General features: G+C 52.9%; 7 protein-coding genes across 7 annotated transcripts; 3 read left to right on the top strand and 4 right to left on the bottom strand.

Moving 5' to 3' along the window:
- Positions 1-569: 569 nt before the first annotated feature.
- On the bottom strand, positions 570-1,646 carry PHACADRAFT_206528 (uncharacterized protein; the record flags this gene model as incomplete). The annotated part of the gene is made up of 6 exons (XM_007392928.1): positions 570-1,011; positions 1,071-1,106; positions 1,165-1,216; positions 1,277-1,292; positions 1,347-1,487; positions 1,547-1,646. 6 exons carry the CDS (start codon positions 1,644-1,646, stop codon positions 751-753), a joined length of 606 nt encoding a protein of 201 aa, XP_007392990.1. The 3' UTR covers positions 570-750.
- A 915-nt stretch (positions 1,647-2,561) lies between these two features.
- On the top strand, positions 2,562-3,548 carry PHACADRAFT_251379 (uncharacterized protein). Its single transcript, XM_007392927.1, has 4 exons — positions 2,562-2,661; positions 2,711-2,828; positions 2,877-2,947; positions 3,008-3,548. The coding sequence occupies exons 2-4, from the start codon at positions 2,778-2,780 to the stop codon at positions 3,402-3,404; spliced, it is 519 nt and encodes a 172-aa protein (XP_007392989.1). The 5' UTR covers positions 2,562-2,661; positions 2,711-2,777; the 3' UTR covers positions 3,405-3,548.
- Positions 3,549-3,657: 109 nt separating this feature from the next.
- On the bottom strand, positions 3,658-4,684 carry PHACADRAFT_251378 (uncharacterized protein). The gene is made up of 6 exons (XM_007392926.1): positions 4,478-4,684; positions 4,293-4,422; positions 4,103-4,237; positions 3,993-4,054; positions 3,772-3,937; positions 3,658-3,718 (listed from the first exon to the last, which is right to left on the bottom strand). The coding sequence occupies exons 1-6, from the start codon at positions 4,625-4,627 to the stop codon at positions 3,708-3,710; spliced, it is 654 nt and encodes a 217-aa protein (XP_007392988.1). The 5' UTR covers positions 4,628-4,684; the 3' UTR covers positions 3,658-3,707.
- Positions 4,685-4,815: 131 nt separating this feature from the next.
- Positions 4,816-6,548, top strand: PHACADRAFT_251375 (uncharacterized protein). The gene is made up of 6 exons (XM_007392925.1): positions 4,816-4,918; positions 5,002-5,214; positions 5,269-5,422; positions 5,985-6,114; positions 6,190-6,292; positions 6,346-6,548. Exons 1-6 carry the CDS (start codon positions 4,898-4,900, stop codon positions 6,385-6,387), a joined length of 663 nt encoding a protein of 220 aa, XP_007392987.1. The 5' UTR covers positions 4,816-4,897; the 3' UTR covers positions 6,388-6,548.
- Positions 6,549-6,678: 130 nt separating this feature from the next.
- PHACADRAFT_251373 (uncharacterized protein) lies at positions 6,679-8,157 on the top strand. Its single transcript, XM_007392924.1, has 5 exons — positions 6,679-6,846; positions 6,906-7,020; positions 7,074-7,523; positions 7,575-7,895; positions 7,943-8,157. Exons 1-5 carry the CDS (start codon positions 6,711-6,713, stop codon positions 7,989-7,991), a joined length of 1,071 nt encoding a protein of 356 aa, XP_007392986.1. The 5' UTR covers positions 6,679-6,710; the 3' UTR covers positions 7,992-8,157.
- A 414-nt stretch (positions 8,158-8,571) lies between these two features.
- On the bottom strand, positions 8,572-9,929 carry PHACADRAFT_206524 (uncharacterized protein; the record flags this gene model as incomplete). The annotated part of the gene is made up of 2 exons (XM_007392923.1): positions 8,572-9,581; positions 9,648-9,929. 2 exons carry the CDS (start codon positions 9,927-9,929, stop codon positions 8,631-8,633), a joined length of 1,233 nt encoding a protein of 410 aa, XP_007392985.1. The 3' UTR covers positions 8,572-8,630.
- Positions 9,930-10,556: 627 nt separating this feature from the next.
- Positions 10,557-11,743, bottom strand: PHACADRAFT_206523 (uncharacterized protein; the record flags this gene model as incomplete). Its single annotated transcript, XM_007392922.1, has 6 exons — positions 10,557-10,994; positions 11,047-11,087; positions 11,164-11,192; positions 11,246-11,485; positions 11,534-11,591; positions 11,648-11,743. The coding sequence occupies 6 exons, from the start codon at positions 11,741-11,743 to the stop codon at positions 10,568-10,570; spliced, it is 891 nt and encodes a 296-aa protein (XP_007392984.1). The 3' UTR covers positions 10,557-10,567.
- Positions 11,744-13,265: the final 1,522 nt, after the last annotated feature.

The raw sequence follows: 13,265 nt of genomic DNA, 5'->3' as shown, positions 1-13,265 counted from the left end.
GTCGCCTCGGCTTCGTCAAGGCACTGGCTCGCTTGGGTATAAAACGTCGAGCGGAGTGTCCGGCATATCTTAGCTTCCGACCTGCGACGCAAGTTACTAACAGCTCATATTCTGCAATGTTGCTTCCGACAGCCCTCACACTCGCGCCAGGCCAAATACGCCGCTGGGGAATGGAGGAAGCCCTAGGCGAATGCACGGAGCATATAAGCGAGTGATGGCGGAGAGCCTTGCTCAGAGTCTGAACCACCGCGACCTTCCGACGGCGATTCGAGCATTTATTTGTGGGGCTGGATAGAGAGGCGCAAAGTTTATGAGAACAGTTGAGATCGCGTCCTGAAGCGGAAGCCTAACGCTAGTAAGCAACCGGGCGCAGACATAAAGGACACAACTGGGAATTAGCTGTCTAGTAGCTGGACACTGCAACTGAGTAGGATTCGGTACAGCTCACCTTTAGAGGAACGGTCCGGGCGGGCCCGGACGGAGAAGTGGCAATCCGAGACCAGTATGTGCATGTCGTTGAGTTAGGCTCGACCCTTCTCAGCATTGAGTCAGGTCTCTAGTAGCTGTATTCGATTCGAGACATCTGTTGCACAGCTCGATAAAACGCTCTACAGCAAATTTCTATTCTTTGCTCGCAGCGTTGTGGCAACCTGGGCCACACTCAATTGAAATCACTCGACTCGAGACCTCCGCTCGTACAGATCCAAATAATCACATCAACGATACTGTTCGCCTGGAACAGAGCATGATTCAAACTTCAGTACAGTCTTCGGTGCTGGTCTCGCGACGTCCTTCCTCGTCCACTTCCGCAGTGTTGTTCTCTTCGTCCCAGAGTTCGTCGCTCCAACCATCTTGTAGCGTCTCCCCAATGTTTCCCAGTCGATTTGCCGGCCTTCTGAACTGTAGTGTCGCTTGCCTCCGCTGCTGATCACCAATGTGCAAAGAGTAATCCGGCATCTCCGAGTCGATCGTCCGCAGGTTGATCATGAAGCGGTTGATGAGCACCGGAGGCTATGTGGCTAACTCATGAGCGTTGAGGTCTGGAGGACGAACGGGAAATGAGGGCACACCAAAGCTGTGACTATCACGGATGCAGGAGACACACTCTTGAGTACAATGTCAGCCTTTCATCTACGTGCTCATATATGACTCTGGGAGACGTACCGCAGGGAAGTTGTAGGTCAGCATTTGGATGAAGTTCGCCACCAGCAGCGTCCTAAATTCACCATGGTCTGTGAGTAATTCCTTGAACGGCTATTCCACTCGTCACACTCACATGAAGTAGACGGTCCCTACGTGAGCGGCATGATTTCAGCGATTACGACAGTGCATAGAGGACTACTGACCGTCACGTAGCAGACATGTCGTTACCGACACCCCGATATTCGCATGACGCGCCTGCCTCCAGTGTCCGAACGTCCTGATCCAAGTCAGGACAAGTACGATCGTGTCGGCGAGGATGAGTGAGCCACGGGTAATGTATAAGACTGTAAGCAGCCTCTGTCAGCTCCTTTGGCATCCTGACAACTTTTCCTGAGAGACATACATCTACATGGTGTTGAATGAGCATCCAGGAACGGTACAAGCAAGACATTTACACCCACATGCTGGACAGGCGTACGGAGTACGGCGCAGTCTGAGTGCATGCTGGGCCGACGAGCGGCTCCACCGCATACCCGTACTTGGACGTCGTGAATAGTATCTGTGCATAAGTATCGGTAGCCAGTCACGGCCGCACAAGGCTCTAACAGAGGCAACACACACCATATTTGTCGCGAACGGTGCCATACTCAGTGCGAACACAAGCAGCGACCAGATATAGCTCCTGTTACAGATCGCAAAGACGCGCAGAGCAGCAAAAACTGATATGTAAAAGTCAGTGGGTATCTAGAGATTCGATCAGACGCCGCTTAGCACTCACGAGCGGCTTGGACAAACCCGACGAGGATTAGTACCCCGTACAGAATATTGACGAACTTGCAGCTGTGCGTTGGGCTTTTCTAGACATTTTGCTGCGCACAATTTCAAAGGACTTACTCCTATAGAAACCATAGCTTGGGATATTGCATAGCCCGAAGATTTGGCATCTGAGACTTACATTCTGAGTCGACGGTGCGAGCTGCAGGGGCACCAAGAAGAGCATGCACCATCGCACCGAGCCAAGCAGTACGGCAGACGCAGTGATGGGTCTCTTCCATACGATGCGGATCTCGTCGACGATAGTGGTGGCGAACTCGTAGATCACGAGACCTGAGGTGTGAATACCATTGGTAGCTGCGCAAAAAAAGTAAGAGTGCACTTGCACGAGACAGCGCAGGCAGCGCAGTTCCTCACGAAGCTGGGAAATACAATTATGAGTACTGGCTGATTAGCTACGAAGGGATGGTTACAATTGTGCGTAGGCCTGCACAACAGCCTGGTCCGACTGTAGAGGCATAGTGAAAGGGATATTCCGGGGGGATGGGCGAGGGTAAGCTGAATCGTGAGTAGACGGTCGCCTGTACAGTTTATGAGCAACTCGGTGGATCTTCCATCAACGTCAAGTTGCTCTGCAAACGCACCACTCTTGTCAACAGCGCTTCCACCCTACTACACACATATATTGAAAGATAGCGGTCGTGGATAATCCTCAGTTGGGCTCATTGGACAGGCGAAATTTGACTAATCTGTGTTCAATGTCAATGCCAGTGACTGCGAGAGATTAACGTACCGCTGTAATATTTACGTGAGTGGTGTGCCCACCCATATACGGAGAGAAAGGATATCACCACTCGGCGATGGGTTCACTGCAAGAGAGTTGCCGTCCATATCAGCTGCCAGCATCGTCGCTTTTCGTGATGGTCAGATGGAGATATGATACTATGGAAAGCGCGAACCATTTGCCTATTGATACACCGCGAGGCTCTGAACCGTATCAGGCCGCCACGAACGTGCAACAATGGTTCCACTGCAATAGGACACCATTCTAAGCTGAGCGCCGACGGTATGAGGATAGGGGATTCTCTACCTTTATGCCACATAAGTCTCGCGAATCGGTGGCGGTGCAAAGCCATGCAATAAGATCAGCCGGACGTGGGAGAGGAACAGAGCCTCGCCAGAGGCGCACGAGTGTGCATTTCCAGGAGCTTGACAATTTTGCCACCTCGCTCACATGTCGAAGTATCTCGCCTAACGTGGTACCAAAGGACATCTGCGAGCTGAGGTTAACTGTGATTCAAATTCGAGCTCCATCCCCGTGGATAGCCTGGAGGGCTACTGTAAGGAAATATTTTGTGGATCGCCACAAGCTAGTAGGACGTCTACTTTCTGATTCCAAGGAACGTGCTCCGCTACATTCACGGGTAATGTATCTCCAAATGAAAGAGCGGATTGGTCGGCTACCGGGTGCTCTGCGCCCTCGTTAGGTCGGGGACAAAAAGCGGCCGTCAGAGGAGATGAGCCTGAAGGAAGAGGGTCTCCGACCATAAGAACGAGATCGGGCTGTGTATGCAGCTTGCGACGAGGTCAGATGGCGGCCAGTATCATTACATATGCGAGGACCGGGGCCACTGAGAACAATGAGAAAAGACGAGCATGGAACTGCGTCAGTGGATGAACGACACCTTTACAACTCCATATTCACTCGAACACCCTGTACAGCAAGTGGTGTGTTATGCGCACTGGGACAATTTTGTTGTAGCACGGAGACATTTCAATGTTATGCCAGCCTAGTCGTAATCTGCGCACGATATATCAGTCGCCGAGAGAAGGCAGAGAAAGCATCCTACTTACCGCCACCTCCTTCATCGCCCCCTCCACCTCCCTGGAGGTCATCGTCATCCCCTTCTCCATTGTCGAAGTAGTTTTCAGCGTAATCATTGTCATACTCTTCGTCAACATCGTAGTCTTCCTCTGCAGCCTCCGAAGCAGCCTCTGATCGCTCAGCGTCTGATTGCTCCTGCAACGAAAATGTCATTATGCTATGACAGATATTTTTCATAAGAGAAGCGTACTGCATCAGCTGCGTCGTCAACCAGCTTGTCAAGACTGATCTTCTTAATGGACTTGCGCTCAGCTAGCCAGGATTGTCAAAACCGATACGTACAAAAACGCGGTGACGTACAAGTCTTTCGTCTCTTTGGATTGAAGTAGTCCTCGAATGTCTCTTGCGGAAAGAATGGCCGATGTAAGTCTTTGCGCTTCAATGTGGGCTGAGCAGCTGGTGATGACCTATACTTATCCGAATATCGCGGTAAGTCTACCCTTCTTTCCCAATAAGTTGACTATTTTTTCAAGATAGCGACTTGGCTCACCAGTCGACTTCGTAGTCTCAATGACATAGTAAGCAGACCGGCGAAGACGAGTCGCGAAGCCTATCTGAAGCTGGGCGATCTCTCTTTCTTCCTCGCTATATTCTGTGAGTAGCGGAAGAGGATCTAAAGACTGGATGAGCCATACGCGTCAGCAATAGAGGAGGTGACGAAGAATGAGGACGTACAGGATACAGTTGCGACTCGTCTCGGGACATGTTCTGGATGTCTGCAAACGTCAGACCCATCGGTGGGAGGGTAGCCCCTCCCCCGAAACCTCCTCTACCACCAAGACCTCCTCGCCCTCCTCGGCCCCCACCGCGACCTCCTCGCGACATTCTGGGTTACTGTCGTGTACGGTGGGCGGTACTTGGGTCCAGAACGCGGGCGGTTCAGGCTGAGCGCGAGACAATGATAAAAGTTGCCATACAAAGGCATAATTGGCCAGATAACAACTCGATTGTAACTCCGAAAGGGCTCATAAAAAACTCGACGCGCTTCCGGGCTCAACCACCAACAGCCATCACCCCTTGTCCTCATACCCCTCCGACGTCTCCCTAATAGCCCCCGAACTCGCCCAAACCCACCTTTTCAGTACCTAGAATAACATGGATAAGAGCCTTGACGAGGTCAGTGTTGTTCTCGATGGTTGCATTTTGCGCCACTTCCTGTTCTGCCAGCGAGGGTGACGGTGTTGACGATCTTGTTCCAGATCATTGCCACCCGCCGAACTCGTCGTGCGCCGCCTCGTCGTCAGTCTGTTAAGACGCAAGTTCTTGGGACCGCGAACAGCCCTGTTACTCGTTCTCGTGCCGCGCCCGCAGCCAACGGTGCCAAAGCTACTCCTACTTCCACTACTCCCCAACCCGCCGACAAAATCATCGTCTCCAACCTTCCTCCCGACGTGAATGAAGTGCAGATTAGAGTACGTGGGCGTATTCCACGTTCGGAATGTGTTGATACTGATCTCCCTCGACAGGAGCTCTTCCAGACTACTGTCGGTCCTCTCCGCGACGTTACCCTCCACTACGACAACAAGGGCGCTTCCAAGGGTGTCGCTGCTGTCCAGTTCTCACGCAAGGGCGATGGCACCAAGGCCTACCAACAATACAACAACCGCCTCATTGATGGGAGTTAGTATCAGCTGCTTTCGTCTTACCTCTTTCGATGCGTCATTTCTTGCCTTCACACCTTTCCGTTGTCGATGTGGAAGTCGCGGGATGCGGGAAGGCGTCTGTGGTGATGCGCTACGTTCCATGCTTGAACTGGTCCGGAAATTCCGCAGATGTCGACGAAGACACGCAGATGGGGCCGCTCGATTCTGTTCACCGAGCTCTTACTGTTCTGCGGACTCGTGGAGTCTCGTCGTCGAAGGCTGCCCATCAAAAGGTTGTCGACTAGCGTTCAGTGAGGCCTGATCACCCTCACTGTCTGACAAAGTCCGACCTGGGCGCACGTCTGTCGCATCGGATGCCTCACGTTCGGTAAACGCCCGAGAACACGGGGTCGCTCGGTTTGCAGCATGGTTTGTTGGCGTATTCCCGGGCTGTCTCTCCCTCACCTGTAGACGACCGACGGCCGCCTGGCGCAAGACATCAATCTTGTTACTTTTGCTTGCTTTCGTCTCGCTGAACAGCAACTAACAAACTATACTTCCTTCTCTCACCCCGTCACTCTCCTACCTTCCAACAACAGAACGCCCCATGAAGATCGAGATCGTCGTTGACCCAACTCGCGTTGCTCCGGCTGCTTCGCTCGCTGCCCGTGTTGCTCCCCCTCCTGCAGCTCCGGCTCCAGCCATGGCTGCCATCGAGTCCGTTCCAAGGTTAGTGGCGGCCAATCTGAGGCCCAGTCGACATATGCACTTCGAATCATCAATGCTCATGCAACCGTTCTATAGAACTGGTGGACGGCCTCGCAGGGGACGTGGTGGTGGTGGAGGCGGAAGGCGAAAGATCGATAGGCCGGCGAAGACCGCCGCTGACTTGGATGCCGAGATGGAGGTATGCCGCTTCCTTGGGCCGCGACGGCTTCATCGTGCTTACTCCTTTGGCAGGATTATACCGCTGCTAGCGCAGCTCCTGCTGCTACCGCTTAATAGTGTTGTTTTCGTATGCTTCCCACCCCCGCGACTGTCTAGCGTCTCCTTTTCACCATAGTGTGGACTTGTCTCTATGAGTTGTGCTATTACCTACCGCGTCGTATTATACTAGTCTCTCGCAAAAGCGATCTCCTGAATTATCTGTTCCGTTTCTCAGCCATGTTTACTCTGGTGTGCGGTCAGATGTGCAAAATTGAGTTCATCGGGAGTTTGTCAGTAATATGGCATCGCGCGGCTCACAATAGACCATCACGTAGCGCTATGGCGTTCCCCCTCCTTCCTCTCCGACCACCATCTCTATTCATCCAGCATTAGCTCAAATGTCGTATATTGAGGAAGACGAAGAGTCTGGGCCTCCGTTGTATTGCGAGAGGCCGGAGTGGGCAGATGTCACACCAATACCACAGTACGAAGGTGTGAGCAGCCCAATCGCACCCATCTTCTACACACCTGATTGTGAGTGTCCTATTGAGATATGTGGAGCTCTCGAATAGTCTAATGACGACCTTTACCAGACAAGGACGCTACGGACTACTTTCGAGGCATTGTAAAGACGGGAGAGACGAGCGAGCGTGTGCTTGAGCTTACGGAGGATATTATCAGGATGAACCCCGCTCACTACTCTGCCTGGTCAGTCGTAATTGGATATACGTCATCCAGGTCTCACGGGGCTTCGCATGCAGGCAGTACCGATATCGCACCCTTCTTGCTTTGAATGCCCCTCTCGACGCTGAGCTACGTCTCATGGATGACTTTGCGGTCAATAACCTGAAGACCTACCAAGTCTGGCACCACCGCCGACTACTCATCACACACCTCACGGTAAGCACGCCGGGCGCGAAGCCCACTGCGGACCCGTTGGACACTGCGCAGGCCGAGCTTGAGTTTATCGTACACGTGCTTGACGTCGATACGAAGAACTACCACACATGGAGCTACCGCCAATGGCTGCTCGCGCACTTTGACGACTCTGCACTCTGGCTTGGCGAGCTACCGTACGTGGATGAGCTCCTTCAGGCGGACGTACGGAACAATTCGGCGTGGCACCACCGATACTTCGTCGTTTTTGGGCGCGGGTCGAAGGCACAGGCTACGCCGGCGGAGGAGGCGGAGGTGCTGCAGAGAGAGATCAGGTGCGCGATGTTCTATTCTACCTTTTATGCTTGCTTCAGCTTGGAATATAGATACGTGAAGGGCAAGATCTCGTTCGCCCCGAATAATATCTCCGCATGGAACTACCTGCGCGGCATCCTGGAGTACAGCAAGACACCGTTCAGCTCGCAAGCTGTCTTCGCAGAATCTTACACCGTTCGTCGAGCACCCTGGGACGACGAAGACGTTGTGGACTTGGACAATCCGAAGCCTTCAACAGACGCAGACCTCCCCTCCGTGTCTGCCATGGACTTCCTGGCGGAGGCGTACGCGCGGGAAGGTGGTGATTCCATTACGAAAGCGGTAGATCTGTGGAAAGCACTGGCCAACCAGCACGATACCATGAGGAAGAAGTACGTGAAGTTAATGCTTGTACACCCACCTGACTGACGATTAATAGGTATTGGGAGTTCCGTATTAAAGAGAGTCTAGAAACGAAGAGTGGTTGAGGGCAACGCCCATTAATTATCCTTTCCAAGATGATCCCCCAGATCTAAAGCGGAATTCTACCCCTTCCACTGTACTTTAGCAAGCCCAACGAGATAAATCAATCATTTCCACCCTTCGCCCTCCAGTTTGGACACTTCTAGCCACTCGACGGGATGAGACATCCGTTCCCCCAGGTTCCACGTTGAGACTTAGAACCCTATGGGTGTATTCTTCAGCTTTTTAACATGCCATAAATAGCTCTATATTTCGATTTCGCCTAGAAGTAAGTCTCTAACTGTGTACGGCGAGCACGGACACTGCATCATGCTCCCATAGTGGGGTCTCAGTGGGCCAAGTGCATTCGACCTCTCCAGCCTCTCAACCTTCGCGAACAACGGCAACATCGCGTTGACCTGTTCAATGTCCGGGCTTCCCTCGAAGTCCAAGTAAGCCGCGTCCTCCATGACACGTGCGGTCGGGAACGCGCCAGAGACGAAAGCAGCAAAGTGCGCAGGATTGCCGATCTCTGAGTCACCGACGGCCAGCCTCTTCAGCATGGAGGTTGATTGACCTAGACACGGACGTCTCGAGAGTGATTGCGGGCCCATGTCGTTGGTGAGCAGTACTCCAAGGAAGCGGTGGTGATCGGGAGGAGGTCTTCAACCTTCAGTATAGGCGGCATGATGCTGCAGTTCTGTCCGAGCTCTAGCTGATGGATATTCGGCCACTAGCGATGATCTGCCCAAATCGAGAGACGTGATAGCCTGTAGACGCAGGAGCGGTGTGAGCGTGTCTGTATCGAATACAAGAGCAGCCGAATTAATGTGCTGGCCGATAGCTGAGAGGTAAACGCGCTTGGAGCGGGTGAACCGGGAGAGTGCCTCTGTGACCCTATTGATGTACCACGCTGGCGACGGTTCATAGTCCTTTGCGCGCAGCTTGTCCGGATTCTCACCGTCCAAACCGAAGGTGACATGAATGGCCTCGAGGCAAGTTGAGCAGATAGTATCCAAGAATGTGAGAAGGGCTTTGTCAGAGGTAGCCGATGCGCCTATGTGCAGCTTTTTGAGTGCAGAAAACGGAACAATGTCCACTTCGGAGCCAAATGGGACACGGCAATCGGTGCTCACGTCCAGAAAGAACTCGATCTCCTTCAAAATGGGCAACGACGCGAGATGCTGGATGGTTCCGGGAAATAGCGGCCTTGCACGAACAACCGTAAGCTGTTTGAGGTGAATTAAAACTCTGTTGACCTGCAATCTGACTGCCTCGTGATCCATCATCATGAGCTTGTCCTCTTCGTAACACAAACGTTTGGGCGACGGGCAGTTGATTAGCGCGTCCAAGAAAGCCGTGGCCTCGTTTTCCTCGTCAAAATGTATCACAGATGCCTCTTCCAGGGTAGGCGGGACAAGCTTCTCCCATGCTTCGTAGAGGTATGCACCTTCATGGCTCGCGGAGGTTCGGTAGTAGGTGGGGGCCAGGGTAGATCTCGCAGAGCTCCCGGAGGGTATCTTCGTGTACGCGATATGGTGCATCATAGAGCTCCAAACGGCGTACACATTTAGCATGGTGGCGGAAGCGGTCCCAATCCCCGTCCCCTGGGATTTCTGTAATCGTCTGCATGGTGTTGCAAATAAACACCAGACATGTTATGTAGCAACAGGTTGACGTACCAAAACCTCGTATTTTACGCGTTTCAGCGCATAGGAGGGCAGAATGAGCAGCAGTGGCTCGATATCCTTGTCCAGATCCCCCCACAATGTGTCCATCGCGGACTCGTAGAAACTGCGGCACGTAAGGTCCAGGTTCAATTGCACTGCATGCATTGACCCAACACGGAAGGAGGTAATGATACGAATTATCTCCTCGATATGCAAGCAGCGGTGCATTTCGGACGAAAGTGGAGAACGGAGGTGGATGTAGCCCCGGAGGTCGAAGGACTTAACGTTAAACATATTAAACGTTCGCGCGTTAACGGCAAACGCCGAATGCTGTTATTGACCAGTGGCAATATTCTGAGCCTTAGCATCTCTCGTTCGACGGGCATGAGCCAGCGAAAATTTTCTCGAGTGTCATAATGAGTTGGATAGCATAGTGATATGTGTAGCGACAATTGCAATGTTTCTGCTCGACCAAGGGAGGGTAGAATCTAATTGTAAACACGACCATCGGCATGCGCCACTCAAGCGTGGAATTTGAAGCTACTTACAAGTTCGTTCTCGTGCGGCTGCCAATAGCTCGCTGAATTTTGAGCTGACCCTAAATTTAACTGGATATTGAACGATATATTCACAGACGTTATACCCCATTGCAACTTGGAATACTAGAGAATCAAACGCACTCGAACTGTCCAGCTTTTCGACTTGCATGCCCAATCTGTCGCAGTATGATCTCGTTGATTTGAGCTATCGCAAGACTACCCTCGTTGTCCGAGCGTGTCACACACTTCACGGCGCGCGGGGTCGGGAACGCTCTGAGCACGAAGGCGACCAGGTAGGCGAACTGGTTGATTTCTGATTTGCTCATAGCTGGTCCCTTTTGCGTAGAGGCCGAACGGGGTCGTTGCAAGAACGACTGCAGACCCATTTCGCCGCTAAGATAGTCCTATGATCTCAAGTATGGGACAAGCGGTGATGAAAGGCAGAAGGTCTTCAGCCTTCGTAAGTGGGGCAGTGACATCGCATGGCTCGAGGTGACGCGTGTTCGGCCGCTCGGACACGTCGAAGCTCAGAGCCGCCGGACATGCGTCAAGATCGAGAGCCGTGATAGCCTGGAGGCGGAGGAGCGGAGCCAGCAAGTCTGCGCTGGGCACAAAAGCGTATGTGCCAATCTTGTATCTACATGTGGATCTGTTTGAGGCGGTGATTGGAGCGAGTGCCTCTATGACCTTGTTAATGTACCGTGCCCGCGCCAGTTCAATGGCGTTTGCGTACGATTCTTCCCGGAGCTCGTCGTCCAGACCGGAGGCAATGTTGACGGTGCTCAGCGGATAGGATCCAAGAAGGAAAGGAGAGACTTGCCTGAAGCAGTCGGTGCGTTCAGATTGAGTTCAGAGAACGGGGTAACCCCTACTTCGGAATCAGCTGAGCAGATACATTAGTCGGTGCCTGCATCTAAAACGAGCTCAACTTCCTCCAGAGTACGGAAGGGCGCCAGGTGTTAGATGGTTCTGGGAAACATCGGCCCTACGCGGACAACCATGAGCTTCTCAAGGTGGTCTAAAACTTTGTTGAGCTGCCAGCATCTGTGCCACCTTGTAGTCTGACGGTACGAGGTTCCCCCTTCGGCAATAAGTGGAGATATTTCAGCGACAGGCAGTGGAGTAGCGCGTCGAGGAAGGCCGTGACGTTGCATTCGGCTAGGTTGATCATGTACCCATCTTCCGGGGTAGGTGACATAAGCTTCCTCCAGATGTCACGGAGATATGGGCCGTCGCAGCACGAGAGTTCGCGAAGACTAGGTAGAGGATATGGGCCAGGGTAGATGTTGCAGAGCTTCCGGAGGATACTGTCTTTGTCGCGATGTTAGCCCGTCGCGTGGATGTTCGGTAAGTGCACACGTCTAGCATGGTGGCAGAGGCATTCCCACTCGTCTTCTCGTGGCGCTCCCGTGATGATCTGCATGAGGCCGTAAATGAACTTTAGACACGTCGACTTACAAGGCTGTGACGTACCAATCCGTCATATTGATCGCATTGTAACACGTACGAGGGAAGCAGGGGCAGCAACGGTTCAATATCCGGGTCCAACCTGTTCCACATCGTGTCCATCGCGGGCTCGTAGAGGCTGCAGCACGTAAGGCGAGATTCAATCGAATCGCGTGCGTCAGCCAGTTATGGATGGAGGCAACGACTGACATGGATTATTTCCTCGACACGCAAGCACGGCTACATCTCAACGAATCCACAGCAGCACGGAACTGAAAGCCTGAAAGCTTAGAGCTGAGTATGATCGGACATCTCGAGTTGAACGTCGCGCCTCTCGCGCGCAACGGCATGAGCCGAAGGCAGCTGATAAGCGCCAGGCCTTCCGCCTCAGGCTACCGTTCCTCGCTAGTTCTGTCGAATGGGCCAAGAGAAGCTGCCTTGGAGTTCATACTGAGCCAAAGGGATGCTATCACACGTGCAGAAAATATGTTTTAATCAGCACTGTAAAGTTTACCGGCCGAAAAAGAGGAGGCTATAGCTGCAGGCCCAGTGCTCGCCGTAGTGCACCGCTGGAAAGCGCTATCGTGCGATATCCGAAATGTCGGAGATGAGCAGATGCATTTTACGCCACGATACACGATTCCCGTGTCTTTCGAGACGCCTAGCGATCTCAAACACTTATATTGATCTTTCAGTACCTAACATACACTGAAGTCCGTAACTTATGTGTCGAACTGCGTCTAATATCATTCGCTTCACGACCATTATCGGCTCCAGCAGACAGCCCACAGAAGATTTAACGACAAATACTCGGACCTTCCGAAACGTACGCCACCACTTTGAAAAGCGCCTATCCCGCCGCTGCGCTTGCGGGCTTAGAGACGCCACTCTAACTGCGGCTATTTTCGCTCCTCGGAGTCGGCGGGTAACGGCTCGACGGCGCCGGGGGCGAGTCTGAAGCTTATTGTAATTAGTCCGCTTCGCTTCGTGCGCCATTCAGATGATCACGGATGATGAAAGCCACCACAATTGCATTGGGACATGAGCGTTACGCAGCGTAGTGACAGCACAAGCCTACATATTGATAGAACAATGAAGGAGATCGTTTGGAGGTAAGTGACGGCGACGACCATGCCCGCTACAATAATGCAGGAGCTAGGTTGCGTATACTTCCCAGGATCTACTAAGCGAGGGATCTTCGTCTGCGCTCACAGTGGACCATTGAAACGGAAGAAGCCGACAGGGCCAGATCCCGTGTCGATTGAAGTGGCAAACGAGCCGCCATAAGGGAGAAGGAAGATACATCTTACGTCCGGGGGTAAGTTCGATGCAGGAGCAGGTGGCGCGTTGGGACCCCTACCCGAAGCGCAGGAAGATTGAGGGAAGACCTTACGGCACAGCATGAGCTAGCCCTGTCCCGGACATGAAATCGATGGAAGCGTGCAAATGCAGGCGACGAGGGCATGTATCAAGGTCGATCACTTGTCGTGGGAGCAGGGACCTAGCGATCGCACCGTCGAGCGGATACGGTGCAGGACGGGGCCAGAGGTCGATCGAATGGGACGGCTGCGACCGTTCTGCTGGCAGAGAACAATCGAGGCGTGCGTCGCGGCTCAGAGAACGGCGGTAGAATTCGCTCGCGGGG

Source organism: Phanerochaete carnosa (genome assembly GCF_000300595.1).
Source record: "Phanerochaete carnosa HHB-10118-sp unplaced genomic scaffold PHACAscaffold_3, whole genome shotgun sequence".
Classification (NCBI taxonomy): domain Eukaryota; kingdom Fungi; phylum Basidiomycota; class Agaricomycetes; order Polyporales; family Phanerochaetaceae; genus Phanerochaete; species Phanerochaete carnosa.
Note: the sequence above shows the minus strand (reverse complement) of the source record. Positions and strands in the feature narration are given on the sequence as shown.

Coding starts and splice junctions, on each gene's coding strand:
- PHACADRAFT_251375 (XM_007392925.1), top strand. CDS start 4,898: ATGGATAAGAGCCTTGACGAG. Junction 5,423..5,984: donor CAACCGCCTCATTGATGGGA/GTTAGTATCAGC, acceptor TTCCAACAACAG/AACGCCCCATGAAGATCGAG. Junction 6,293..6,345: donor ACTTGGATGCCGAGATGGAG/GTATGCCGCTTC, acceptor CTCCTTTGGCAG/GATTATACCGCTGCTAGCGC.
- PHACADRAFT_251373 (XM_007392924.1), top strand. CDS start 6,711: ATGTCGTATATTGAGGAAGACGAAGAGTCTGGGCCTCCGTTGTATTGC. Junction 6,847..6,905: donor CATCTTCTACACACCTGATT/GTGAGTGTCCTA, acceptor GACCTTTACCAG/ACAAGGACGCTACGGACTAC. Junction 7,896..7,942: donor CACGATACCATGAGGAAGAA/GTACGTGAAGTT, acceptor GACGATTAATAG/GTATTGGGAGTTCCGTATTA.
- PHACADRAFT_251378 (XM_007392926.1), bottom strand. CDS start 4,627: ATGTCGCGAGGAGGTCGCGGTGGGGGCCGAGGAGGGCGAGGAGGTCTT. Junction 4,238..4,292: donor TGAGACTACGAAGTCGACTG/GTGAGCCAAGTC, acceptor AAAGAAGGGTAG/ACTTACCGCGATATTCGGAT. Junction 4,055..4,102: donor TCCAAAGAGACGAAAGACTT/GTACGTCACCGC, acceptor AATCCTGGCTAG/CTGAGCGCAAGTCCATTAAG.
- PHACADRAFT_251379 (XM_007392927.1), top strand. CDS start 2,778: ATGGGTTCACTGCAAGAGAGTTGCCGTCCATATCAGCTGCCAGCATCG. Junction 2,829..2,876: donor ATCAGCTGCCAGCATCGTCG/CTTTTCGTGATG, acceptor GAAAGCGCGAAC/CATTTGCCTATTGATACACC. Junction 2,948..3,007: donor AACGTGCAACAATGGTTCCA/CTGCAATAGGAC, acceptor GGGATTCTCTAC/CTTTATGCCACATAAGTCTC.